The 14,577-nt window shown below is 39.3% G+C and overlaps 1 protein-coding gene across 1 annotated transcript in view; it reads right to left on the bottom strand.

Annotated features, from left to right (window-relative positions):
• The window catches only part of yjefn3 (YjeF N-terminal domain containing 3), a 50,612-nt gene that overhangs the window by 14,316 nt on the left and 21,719 nt on the right, over nucleotides 1-14,577 (bottom strand). The window contains exon 2 of the mRNA XM_028028676.1: nucleotides 1,490-1,598. Coding sequence (XP_027884477.1) covers nucleotides 1,490-1,598 — 109 coding nt within the window. The remainder of the gene's footprint in view (nucleotides 1-1,489; nucleotides 1,599-14,577) is intronic.

Here is a 14,577-nt window from a genome sequence, read left to right on the forward strand (position 1 = left end):
ATTTAACAACCCTGCATTCTCTGGATAGTTTGAACTTTTAATCCATCTTCATTTTTTTTTGTGTTTTTTTTTTTGTTGCTGAAAATAAATGTTACTCCCCCCTCCCCCCCCCCCCAAGTCTGTCTTTGTCTGTGCAGACAAATAGGACTGGATTTATGTTTCCCATTACAGGAGAAGGAACATGACTGAAAAAGTCTTAAAGAAGTATAGCAGATTGAAAAGGGGAAATTGTAAGATTTATAAGACTTTCATTGAGGAAGCATAAGTTCTTGCTAGAAAAATACTAATAAAAATCCAACTGTTACTTTAAACACATTTATATAATTGGAGAAAAAATAATCTAGTGTTTCAACTAAGAAATTTGTGCGACAATCATGCCACACATTGACAGTTATTGTAAAATTCAAATTCAAAAAATTTTGAATTAGTAACTTATTGCTGCTCCATCCGTTGAGCTATAAATGCGACATGACTCAGAGGCACATTTCTTTTAAAATAGCTAAAATATGGCTAAAATGTCTCCTAACAGCTGTCTGCTTACGCTCAAGTCCAATCTATAGGCAAAGCAAATCATTCAAACATATGAACAAGTAGAACTGTGATTAAAAAAAAGGCAGAACAAAAGGACCCAAGTTTATTTTGCTACCATTCCAGGTTGTTGGAGGAGGGGGGGCTCGAACAATGTTGAGGTGGGACACAAAACCAAAACATGTGTGTGTATTTTAATGTAGTACTATTATGCAAATAAGATCATCTGTACAGATGATTTGCCCCACCTTTTTTTAAAAATTGTTGTTTTTTTTTACATATTTGTTTAAACTGTCACCCTGTCATGTCAGTATAACAAGAGACAGATAACATGGGAAAAGGTCCAGCTCCTCCACCTCTTTCCTTAGCTACTATTCCTAGCTGAAGAAATGCACCGCTCCCTGTCAAAAACAACCAATCAGGGCAAAGAGGCGGGTTGTAGCGCTCTCAATCAACGCTGCTCAATGTGCTAACGGTAGAGAAATAATTTACCATTCCAGGAAAACCGTTTATCCGCCATCACTGAAGGCTATGCTACTTAGCCTTAGCATTCGTGGTGAACCGGCTGTAGCATAGAACAAGGAGGATGGGGTGAGCGCGAGACTGATTGACAGCGCTAAGACCCTCCCCCTGCCTCTGATTTGTTGTTTCTTACTGAGTGGTGTGCTTCTGCAGGTAGTTCTGGGAGCAGTGGGAGAAGGCAGAGGAGCTCAATATTTTTCACAGATTATCTGTCTTATATTATTCTGTCACTAAACATAATTTTAACAATGTATATATATATATATATATATATATATATATATATATATATATATATATATAAGTTACATACTGCAGCTTTAATGGGTGTTCAGTTATTCTCAAACTGTCATTCACATGCTTCCTGTAAAAGAATGAAAGTAAACAAAAGAAGAAAAGCAGATTTATGAATTAATAACAAAACTTTTTCTATCCATACCTTAGTGATGGCGACAGCAGATGCTTGTCCCCAAAGCTCTATGAGCTGCTGTTGTCCAAACTTGTAGTCTCTCAGTAGTTCTGTCTCGATAGCTGCTGCATCCCCTTTGCTGAAAGAAAAAAGAAGATAAGGCATGAAGTTTATAACCCCGCTCATAAATACATTTCTACAATACTTGTAATTTGTGTCTGCACAGCCAATAGTAATGTTATTTCCGTGGCCATGGAGGTTTTCTCCAGATTGTTGATTTAGGAGCGCTTTTAGATACCTGGTGACTCTTAGTTGGGGTTTTATCTGTTTTATCTGTCTGTGTTGGAGAGTCAAGTCAGTGAATGTATAGAGGCCTGACCCAGATGAACCCGAACACCCTGAGTTCCTTCCCTGGAATGATGTCAAGCTGAAGTAGATGATGGAGTAGAGAGAGCAGACTTAATAACATGAGTTGCATATGCATATGCTGTTCAAACACATGTGCATGCATATTCTATGTGTTGCAAGATGAGAGCTTCCAGAAGCTTCTCGAGATTTACTCAATCAGTTCTGAGTGTGAAGACGTTCCTGTGAGAAAACTCGACATCTTCAGTTCGATGTGGTCAGGAAATTCAAGACTGAGCCCTCTGCTTGATCTTTCACAAACGGTTCTTGCTTTATGCACACATATGAAAGCATCTTTAATCTTTATGCATTTGGGATTCACTGAGAACATCTCTCTGACTACACGTTTGTTTTACATCCTCAAGCTGGTATTAAGGGTTTCCTGTTCTTGATAAAGCCTGTTGGCATGTAGGATTTCCTGCTAGATAAAGCAGATCAGGCAACGCAGCAGCAGCACAGCACTGCCATCTAATCCTCAGTGTGCAGAACAGGAATGACAAAGACCCTACCCTCTAATTTTGAGCGTCTGTGAACAGAATGCATTTCCCTTCTACTCTACAGACACCTGGTGGCCCTTCTCAGTACTGCCATCTCAAAAACAAACCCCTAATGAAGCGGTCACTTTCAGAAGACAGCGATACCACGGCTTAATATTTTTAAATTTTGGGGGATATCAGATCCTCCTCAGGGGAATTTAACAGGGGCCACTGCATGGGGGATTAAAGTGACATTACTGAAGCCGTTCATTTTGCCATGGATGCTCCAAACTAATATGAACAGTCGAGATTAGAATCAATGCAGGAAATCAATAACGTGTATCTAATCAGCACTTACTCAGCAAGCCGCCGCACTAGGCTTCAAACCTTTACCTCTCAGTGGAAGCTGAAGGGAGATCAAGCGCTCTTTGTGTGAGCACCTCTGGACGTGCTGTAAGCGTGTCATATTTCTTTGTGTTACATCAGTTATGTTCAGTTTTGTTACATCATGTTTTCATCAAAAAAAACACAAGAGCAATAACAGCACATCAGAGGTTTATGTGACGTTAATACATGCAGTAGATAAAATGGGTTCAAATTACCAGGCATTTCAACATAAAATCAAATTAAGAAAATATCCCAGCAATGCAAATGCAAGACATTGATATTTATTTAATTTAAGCGGGATTCCCTCGTCCCTTTAAAACTCTAATTGCTCAAAAGTAGCCATAAGGAAACATTTTGTAGTCTTAAAATCGGTGCTGATGCTCTCAGAAGTTTCAATCAGCTCCACTAGTTTGTAGACAATCTAGGACACAACGATGAAGCAGGTCAATTGTTTTGCTTTTGCTGAAGAGTTAAAGTGAAAAACTAAATTTATGTCTTTTCTCTTAGCTCTTATTTCACACTGCCTTGTCTTAAACTAGCCCTAATCATTAAAAACATTTTTGAAGTTACAAACGTAAATCCAACAGATTTCTACATGATCATGCTACCACCATGGGTCACTATGGACATGGTGTTACATTTTTAAATAAATTAAGAACAGAACTTTAAATGTTACTTCTCCTTTCGTTCAGCAATAACCTTATTTTTGCAAGTCTTCAGATTCAACAGTTGCATGACTAAAAGCTGTAGGAAAAATCTGTCAACTGATTCTTCTTTTCCAGAGTTGCTAAGGGCTTCTTGTCATGTGAATGACTGAATGTAGTGTGAAACGCCTTGGGGTCCTCTGCACTAGATCAAGTGCTGTACAAGTAAAGGCCATTTAATTTAAATATATCCTCAACTTCATCCTTAACCTGTGTACTGTTATCAATGATGTTGTTTGTTCACTAAAGTCTAATAATTATGTGAGACCTTCACAGAGCCACTGGAGATAACGTCTCAAGATAATTTATTGCACTGAGTTGTATTCCTGGTTATCATAGTGAAAGGGAATAATTACATATGCATGCCACAGTTTTTAACTTGTTTTAAAAAAAAAAATAAAAACAAGGCTTTTCTACAGTAAAGTAAGTTCAGGAATATTTTTGCTAGGCTTTTTGTACATACATCTTTTTTTCTCTTTATCTCTATACTGTAGGCTGACAGTGGGAAGACTGTAACCCTCTTTTGGCTCCTTCTGGGTTTGTCTGAGGCATCAGTGTGTGTGAAGGTCTGTGCGCTTTGTGTGTCAGCACGCCATGTATCCAAGTGGGGCTCCTGGCATTTACCTGTGCCAGTGGAGCGGCAGCAGCTGTCACCCACGGCTCACTTCAGGGATGTTTCCTGAGCCACTGTGACAAGCTGATCTTTGGAAAGTTCACCTCAGTCCACAGGGTTTGCTCCGTTTTGCCATACGCACTGGCGCCAGCGTGCCCTGCTGATTTTATTAGGCTGCGCAGTTCTGCATCACGGTGAGTTATTTTGGTCCTTATCAGGCTGTACATTCAGAAAGAGTCTAATAAGCAGCTCGGCTTGCTGTGGGACGGGCAAACATCTCGGTTTGGTGCTGCTGGATCATAGAACAAGTCCTGCTGGTCGACCCGCAAACTATTGATCGCATACATTATTGACAGAACAAACTGTTGTAGGTTTGCTGCTCAGGAGCTGCCAGTTTTAGCAAGGAAACAGCACATGTTGTTCAAGACAGATGGCTGCTTTACGCCATGAACTGCATGTCTTTTCAATTAACAGTTCACATTCTGCTAATCCTAACTGGAAACAATTCATTTTTACAGTAGCTTTATTAGAAAGCTGAACACATCTCTTTAAGATTTTGCACCACATTTGCTTCCAAATGGTTGTTCAAAATGAGCCGCAGCATCATCATGTGCAAATAAGCAAACTGTAGCTAAAGAAATAAATATATATCATTCCCTCATGAGTATTTCCTTCTGTTGCACCTGCAGCCTCAGCCAGTCGCCTCTCTCTGGAGGGAAAGTTAATTTCCCCATGCTGCGCGTGAAGTGCTCCTGTTATGTGTCACCTTCGGTCAATCCACTCAACTATGATCCCACCTGCCTAATGAGTCTGTTTACCTTACACATGAAATGAGGTAAAATGAAACTTTAATGACCACACTGGGGAATTTAGGCAAGTGTAGCAACAACCGGCTGTGTATGCTGCAAAGATAAATAAAAATGTGATCACAAAAGAAAAAAAGGAGGAGAAGCACTCATGACAGCAACACATGTTTGAAATGATCCCACTGCAGAACAACAATCAACATAGTAAATCATTATATCACTCTTGCAGTAGATTCAAACAACCCCTGCTCACATCAAAAAACAAAAAAGAGACAGAAACAGCTTTTAACATTGTACATGGCCTCCACCTGTGAAGCATCCGCATCTGATGAGAGATGAATCCACCTCTGAATGTCAGATGGGGCTTCCATTTTTCTAGGCCTTATTACTGGAAGACCGAAATAGCCTCAATCCACCCCCACTCTCACTCTGACTGATTTCCACTTTTCCAGAGACAGAAATTTTCAACAAGCACACTTTTTCTCTCTCTCTCTCTCTGTCTCTCTCTCTTTCCTGGCAGAGCTATGTTATTTATCACACTGGCAGATTGTTTTCAGCCGAATGACAAAAACTGACATCCATGGTATTAAGAAAGCGAACACTGTGTTTGACTATGAGAACAGCAAGCTCATGCTGATACATTCTGATGACTCCAGCTGCAAGAGCTTAGCTAAAATGACATAATTATGTCATTTTACAAGACGCTAATGAACACGGTGGCATATTAGGGCCACATTAAAAAAAATAAAGTCATAATATTACAAGAATAGTCATAATGTTATGACTTGTCGTGAAATTACGACTTTATTCCCACATTATTTTGATCTTAATCTCGTATGATTTTATTCTCGTAATATTATAACTATTCTCTTAATTGTATTTTTTATTTTCTTGTCATGGCCCAAATACGCCATTTTAACCAAAACATGGCAACAACAATTTGTTCTTAGCCACAAAAATAAAAGATAAAAATGTTAGTTTTTATCTAAAAACAATTATTTTTTTCTCAATCTAGTGCTTTGTAGGCTTGAAATTAATTATTGGAAATTAGTCCCTGCTATTGCCATTCGTAATTAAAATATTCAGTCATTTATAGTCAATATAAATACAGCTGTTCTGTGAAGGACATAAAGCTCAGCAGAAGTTTAAACAAAATCGACTGCCAAGCTGTGAACATCCCACTGAACACAAAGATGAATCAACCACTCTAAACCTGCTTTGAGATGACCTTTGACCTAATCTGAAGGCCAAGCAAGTAAGGCATTAATCAAAAAAGCAGCCAAAACCGCCCATGATCACTTTGGAGGAGCTGCAGATGTCCACAGCTGAGGTAGGAGAAACTGTTGGCAAGATAATAATTAACCATGTAATTTAGAATCAATAAACCCGGCATTTATTGAAGAGTAGCAAAACGGAAGATGTTGAAACAAGCAGCTCATGTGACATTGGTCACAGGTTATATGACATACACTGGGGAGATGAAACAAACACGTAGCTTCCTGGGGTCTGCATGCAAAGCACTATTTCACTCCAGCCAGCTCCAGCGGCTGTTTTAACAAATGGCATGGCCATAAAGAAATAAGCTCATCTGCCCTCTGAGAAAGTCTCCTCTGCATGTCAAGAAGAGAGAAGCTCTGACCTCACAGCCCGAAGAGAGGCCTGAGAAACAAGCAGAAAGCGGCAGCAGCAACAGGCCGGAAGCAGCGCATGAACAGACCAGACCAGACCAGACCACCCAAACTGCTACGGCAAGTTTGATATATGTGAAAGACCATGTGTGACGAAGCAACAGCAAAGCTTGAGTTCCTGCTTTCACCACAGACATCTCCACAGTTGAAGCAGAAACTTGCATGTCGCCCTTAAAAATGTCATCCCCCTTATGAAACATGGTGGTAGCAGCAATAAGCTGTTGGGATTATTTTCTTTAGCAGGAATAAGGAAAGTAGTCAGAGTTGATGGGAAGATGGGTGGCGCTAAGTACAGGACAATACTGGAAGAGAAAATGGTTGAAGGCTGCAAAAGACTTGAGGGTTCGCCGCCCAGCCGAGCAATAACCGTGAACACACAGCTGTTGAGCTCCCTAAATCCTAAACATGGGTGAAAACAGATACACAGCCTGCTCTCCCCCTTCTGCTTGTTCTCGAGCACAGCTTTGCTGAAAGGAGAGATGATGCAACACAGTGGAAAGCACACACCTGACACAATTTATTGTAAACTTGCTCCTGGCATCAAATTGAAAATGGGTTAAAAAGGCTGAGTAAAACAGCAGTGGATGTGTTTTGTGTGGTATTATTGTCCATTTAATCCATTAAAGCAGATATTTTCATGCACTTTACTGAAAGATACAAAACAGTCAGGTTTTTTTCTGACTGATTTTAAATCACACTAAATTGTTCCTGTTTTACTGCAGTTATGAGGACCAACATTTTTTTTTTAATTGATGGCAGAGTAATCAGAATATTTTCACTTTCTTCAAAATCATACGTTCACATGCCTGTCCTCAGTATTTGGTAAAATTGCCTTTTTAAAAGTTAAACTCAGATCAGACATTTTTGTTGAAACAGACTTCTTCAAGTGCAGGATTTTTGAGAAACACTTTCAAAGTACAGCAATCTTCTCTGGTGTAAATGTCTGAATTAGAATAAATTATAAAACATTTTCACCCTTTAGAAAAATATAAATTTAATTTAAAATCAGCCATTGAGGAAAAACAATATGCATGGTTTTTTTGTTGTTTTTTTTTACACACAGTGTATATAAATATCTGGTTCTGTAGCTACAAAATCAAGAAACAACGGAATGAATGGCTTCCGGGTTATTCATTTCACGTTTTGCTTCAAATGTTGAAAGGGGAGTGAGATCCTAAGATCTTTTCAGCTCATCAGCATGCTTTATAAAAGTGAGCATAGAGCTTTTGGTGCTCCTAAATTTACTGCTTGTAATTAACTGAAGTGTGCCCAGATGGGTAAAGCCATGAGTGTGACTGGAACTACTGTGGCGTATGAAAGGGCAGGTAATAATTAGTCAGAGAGGACAGGAGGAATAAAAAGACACAGTTCATCAGTTCCAAAGCTCCTACATGTTTTCTCACTAATTATCCTGTCCACCTCCTGGCCCGCCTATTACTCCACACACCCTAAAGATACCGCAGTCCTTAAAAATAAATGAAGCTCATCATGGAGGAGCATGTTGGTGAAAAAGAAGCACATCTTTTATCTTCATTCATGTCCTCGTTTTACACTTTTACAAGTCTATACTTTTTTTATATTTCTCTCTCTACCAATGCATAAAACATGGTCATCATTCAGCACACAGAGTTCATTTCATTGATTCATTTCATTTTATTTATGCTTTTTTATGTAGTTGGTATCAATGGGCTTCTTTTGCTAAAATGCCTCATCTGCACTATGCAGTGTGAAAACTGAGATAGTAAAAAATTATGTTTTATGTATCAGGCCGACACAAAGTAGTACATAATTTGCAAGTGGGAGAAAACGAAGACACGGCATTTCAAATTTAACATGATTCTTACAGTTTGGAATGGCATCGTACGAAGCCTTGCTAATACCTTTCAGAACAGCTGCAAATCTTTTTTGGTTGTGTCTGACTTCTGTTCCTCTGGCCAGCATCCATCTTTACATCAACTCTAACAAGCTTCCCTGTTTAGGACAAGCATCCCCAGAGCATGATGCTGCCCCCACCATGTTTCCCGGTGAGGGTGGCATTGTCAGAATGTGTGCTGTGCTTAATGCGTTGTGAACTAACTCAACTTTAAGCTTTTCTACATTCCTATCCTTTTAAGTGTTTTCCTTGTCTTTGTGGTTTCAAATTTTGAATTGTATAATAAAATTAAAAACAACAAAGCAGTCACATCACTGCTTACACATGCATCCATGGTAATTCTAAACTGTAATATATTGCTTTTCTGATTTTCAATCACAAAGAAAAAGAGGCAAACTAGACTTTGGTGGACTTTTGAGATTCTTCTTTCCTTTATAGACATATCTCAGTTATGTACGTGTATTAAGGCGCGTGCCGTGGTGGCAGAGGGGTTAGCGTGACCCACATTCAGGCAAAACGTGGCCTCGACGCGGCTGTCGCGGGTTCGACCCGACGACATTTACCGCATGTCTTCCCTCCTCTCCTTCCCCCATTCCTGTCAGCCTACTTTGAAAAAAGGGACACTAGAGCCCACAAAAAGACCCCTTGTGGGGCGATAAAAAAAAAAAGAAAGACATGTACGTGTATTAAGAAAGTGAACACTGTGTTCGCACCAAACGACCTTTTTTTTTATTCCTTCGTTTTTTATGTCTTTGCCCACCTTCCTTTCACAGCTCCTTCCTTTGATCTCCAATTCTGCCTTATCAGCTTTCCCAGTTTACGCTTTTCCATTTTCTTTCCTTGGATTATCTCCCTCACCAGAGTAGCCCTCCCTCACACTCACCACAAGAAAGATTTGCACATCACCGGAGTGACAGAAAAGAGTAGAATGAGTATAAAGAGTTGACTTTATATCAGATTAAACATGGAGCTTCTAACAGTTTTGTTTTAGACTCTTGTTTTAAATTTGTATAATTTCTACTGATAAATATCGCTTTATCAGTAGAAAGTTTTAGGTCCTAATTCGTCCGGTTTAAGAAAAGCTTGTCCAGTGCTGAAACGCATGTGGTCTCTTTGCTGTAATTATTCTCTAATTAAAACCTGGGCTTTCCCAGGAAGTATGTCAGTAAGTTTGCATCTAATGCAGCATCTGTCGGATCAGGAGACCTTTCATCTTCTCTCCCATCCCCTGGAGAGTGTCTCCAGGAAGACCTGCAGGATCCAGCCAGGAGATGATGTAAACGAGGTGAAGGAGGGAGAGCAACAGAAAGGCAGACTCAGAATCAAATTACACAAAAAATATTAAAAATGAAGCAGGATGGTTCTCTAGACCGAGAAGCAAATCAGAGTGAAGCTGCTTGTGAGAAATGAGAAATGAAATATCAGCAGCAAATTGTGTCATTAAACAACGATTAATTATCATTATCTGAAATTAAAAGACATCACCTTACAGAGAGTTATATAGTTTGTCTGTGTTTTTTTGGTTTTTTTGATAGGTTGTTGTGTATTTCCATCCGACGTCACACTCTGTGAATGTTAATCACATCGGAGCGAGCCAAAAAACCAAGAGCGCGCATGACTTATAATATGTGCACTTTGATTACGCTCCTTTATGCTGGAAGCATACAGACACATAAAACGTTTCCCCTCCACATAATTGGACGGCTGAGAGGATCAGGTGCCGAAGCCATGGGGATGGCTCATAAACAGCCTCAGCTGGCAGATAGGGAGCTGACCCGGTGCCTCCATATGGTCTCGTTCTAACCGCCCAGCATGAGCACACCGTCATGCTGCTCAGTTCTTATCAAATCAGGATGCCGTGATTTAGTTTGGTCCCAGTCTTCTAGGGGCAATCATTTAGGACTTGGCTTCGTGTCGCGTGTGTATGTGTGGGAAATGCATACAACTGTCTCCAACGCCATCATCCTTCTAAATCAGGCTTAATCAGTTTATCCGCCTGCGTACAGTTCCTCATATCCGCTACAAGGAGACAGACATTCTTTTGATAGTTCCTATCAGTGGCTCCTCCATTTCGATCTCACAACTCATCTGATCATCCTGCAGTTCCTGTTAGGAGTCATGCACACTCTCATCATGTTGACAGTGTCTGGCCTTTGGATCTTGTCACCCCAAAACCACAGGCGCATTTTTATCGGCTTTTATGTGACAGACCAACAGAAAATGGTACTTAAGTTATATTTTATGCTAGTATTAATTCCCAAATCTCTTTCTAAATTCTTTGTTCAACCACATTCTGCTCCATTTTTGGGGAAAGTTGAGCCACATGATGAGTTGAGTGACCCCCTGTTGATAGGAAATGGAAAGAAACATTCATAATGTGACCAAATAGTTAGGAGGTAGCCATTATTTTTTGAAGTCTGCAGAGGGAAGAACCACATTGATAAAGTCATTGATCCTTTTATTAAAAAGAAACCATTTTCACTCTTAAAAGTGAATTTAGTCTATCATGAGTTTCATAACAATCGTGTTTAGACCATAATTGGTATTTTTAAATTTGTTTCATATATTTAAAATTTGATTATGAGCGATATGAAGTCAGCAACAAAAGCCAGGGTTGAATTTCTCCACAATTGTATTCCTGACATAGTCTTCCGTAGTCGTCCTGTTGCTGTTCGTTTGCTAATAGACTCTAATGAACCTCTGTAACTTTCACAGAGCAGCAAGCACTTTCTGGAGTTTTTCTTTCTAATAAAAAAATATATAAATCACTTTTTTTATTCAAATGTATATTCATGGTATACTTTTTGTTGGTCTGTCATGCAAAAATCATTTATTTGCAAGGAATTGTGTTTATTTAACAAATAGGTGTTAGCAGGCTTCATATCTGTGTTCAGCTCTCAGAGTCGGCTGGAGTGGTCTCATGAGCTAAAAACGTCCGTCAGAGTGAGGTACTTATTCCTCATTTTTAGATGCTATGTGACTGCAGAAGAATAAGGGCTGTTATCTCGATGCACAAAGAGCCTCTCTCATGCACGCACACACACACACACACACACACACACACACATTTTTGAGCAGATGAAGTGAAGCACAACTTGACAATAAGCACAAGGGACATATATAAACTACGGCCCAACCACATGCCCACAGGTCACATCATGCTGTATTACCTCAACGGACGTGAATCCTCTCCTTTGTTTAAGCATAATGTATCCATTGAAAACCGTTGCTTCAGCTCTAAACCCAGCTTACCTCGGTTTGAGGCTGGGGGCCATCAACAACGTACGCTTTATCTATTGCCACATTCCATTTGCTTCAGATAGGGAAAGTTGTTTTTTTATCTTCCAGGTAGTGCAAATAGAGAACCGTGACTAAGATGTTATATCAGGTTTATAGTAAAGATATGACAGACTGATGACCTTTCAGACAATAAAATATCAGTGGTAATGTTCTTTTTTTGTGGCGATTGAGCCACACTATTGTACATATTCTCAAGGTATCCATAAATGAGTTCATATCATGCTATCTTGTCTGCATCATATGTCACTTTAGCCCCCCAAAAAGCAGTAAACTTTCTCTCTGCTTAACAAAGTCCTGGTATCATAGCAACAGAGCTACCCGAATCACATGCAACATATAAAAGGCACACTAATGAAAGGAAAAGGTTGTTGCATACCTGTGGGAATACATTTGCATTTGTTATATTTGTGCTTAACTAGACTTAAAAGCTGCACACACAAAAAAACCCAACAAAAACAGGCATTGGAATCCTGAACAATGACCAGAGGAAGGATTTTTCTGTCCTATGGGAAAACAGACCAGGGTTTATGCGAAGATATTATAATCATATATTGAAATACATTTACATAAACTCATATAGGACAAAAAAGTAAATATTGTTGGGTGTTTTAGGAAAAAAACATTCTCTAAGAAATCTTTAAAAGAAGAAAAACAAAGTAGATATTGTCGCCAATACGTACTGCTTCTGACAGGATCCAAGTAAACTAATATTCCTTTATTTTTGCATAAATCAGAACCAGTTTTCACCACTGTGTCCATCCATTATCTTGAGTTGCGAGGGTAACAACATGCAGGATGAAACCATGTGAATGAGCTCATCCACACGAGCTGAAGGATTCGGAGGCGTTCCCAGCCCAGACAGACTATATTGTCCCTCCATTAAGTATTGGAGGAATATGGTGGTCTTTGTTATGGAAAGACCAAAACTTTAAAAACAAAAAAGAAAATCAAACACGGGCAAAATTACTTGGACCCATTCCTGACATCAGGAACAAACCACTGACTTGTTGCTCTCACCAAAAACTAGTGACGTAACTTCTGTTCTTTTTCTCTTTCCAATAAAAAAAACCTAATGTTTATCTTTAAGTTCATGTTTCATCCCCTTGAAAAGGGTTGGTGGTTGTGCCCATCATGATACAACAAGAACACCGCAATAGTATTCAGTTATTTTTCTTCTGATAATGCCACTTGCAGTAGCAGCAGTCTAGGCAGTTTTCAGCCCCAGACTGATTGTAGAAGTTGAATACTGTCCTCATGTGGTTTGTGGGCTGAATAAATGGATCTGCATTTGGCCAACCAACAGCACAAAGGTTACTGAAGGAAATAATAAAGCACCATTCCACAAATGCAATGAAACAACGAGCAACTAAAAACCCATTCTATTAATCAAGAGACACCATAGGGCGCAGTAAAGTATGAGAGACTGAAAGTGAATAAAAATTTGATTTTTACATAGAGAGATCAGGAAAATGAAATAAACAAACAAGTTGAAAAAGCAGGAAATAACAGAGGAGGAGAAATAGCCGCAGCGTAATTAGAGCAGTTGCTGCTGGCAGCAGCGGGACACAAAGAAGCAAGTCAACCTAATAAAACCCTGCCACAAAGAGGGCAATCTAACGACATCTCTCCCTGTTGTATACGGCCAAATAAACCCTTTTCTCCCAAGGCTGCAAATTAAGACTGTGGGAAAGGATGGAACAAGTGACACCAACTAAAAAGGGAGCATCCACTGTTTGCTGTATTCCAGGCCAGCCTTTTACCCCATCAGGCCTCTGTCTGCACACTTATTTGGCTGCAGATGTCACAGTTGGTTAGCAACGGGACGACACTAACAGCAAACGGATGAACTCTTTCGGCGGAAGAAACAGGAAGACGAAAACAGAAGGAAGGGATTTAGAGAGTGCATTTGAATATTTTATTCAACATGTGTGTATGCAACAGACAATAAGATTACATTCTGCTGTTTGTCAATCCTTAGAAGATTTTCTGAGGAATCTGCTGATTGCAAAAATACATAATCCTGTGTTTATAGAATTGCTGTAAGCAAAGAATCATGTGATTTACTTCTAACATTCAATATTCTGATGATCAGGCAAAAGGTTTGCCTTCTGGATCTTTTTTTTTAAGGATTTCATTCTCCTTATCTACAAGAGATGGAAACACTCCACCTTATTATTACTGCATACATGAGTTTTACTAATTGTGATCAGTTCTAGCGCCACAATGGGACTCAGTTTACAAAGATAATCTTCCTTTCAGTTGAATTTTCTTTCGATCAAAGCTTTCTGTTAATGTACTAAATGAGTCCTCCTGCGGCCTCAGGTCTTCCCGGAAATGCAGTTCCTTGCAAATATAATCCGACCCCTTGAGCTTTTTCTCATTGTGTCACAAGCACCACCACAAACTGCATCGGGGTGTTTATGTGACAGACAAATGCAGAAAGAAAAATAATTGGTACCTTTCTATTTTTTTATCAATAAATAAATGGCACACATTGTATGCAGAGCCATACAATATTATGTAAAATCACATATTGTTCCAATTATAGATGCAAATCCTTCGGACTATTTCTCTACCTACTTTGCAGATGCTAATATTTCAGCTCATTGATTAGCTCAAACTTAATCAGCTGGAATGGAAAGCGTCTGAAGACATCGGTTTTTAAGGCAAAGGAATTTCATTTGTGTAGCACGTTTTCAGAAACAAGGCTAGCCAAAGTGCTTTAAATGATTAGATAGCACTGCCAGAGATTCTCAACTGGACTATGGACTGAACTTTGACTAGGCCACTCGGATACATAAAAAATATAGAGTGGGGGGAGAACCTCTTTCCCAAGTCCAAGTCTTTTGGATCCTCTAACAGGTTT

Source organism: Xiphophorus couchianus, chromosome 9 (genome assembly GCF_001444195.1).
Source record: "Xiphophorus couchianus chromosome 9, X_couchianus-1.0, whole genome shotgun sequence".
Lineage (NCBI taxonomy): Eukaryota > Metazoa > Chordata > Actinopteri > Cyprinodontiformes > Poeciliidae > Xiphophorus > Xiphophorus couchianus.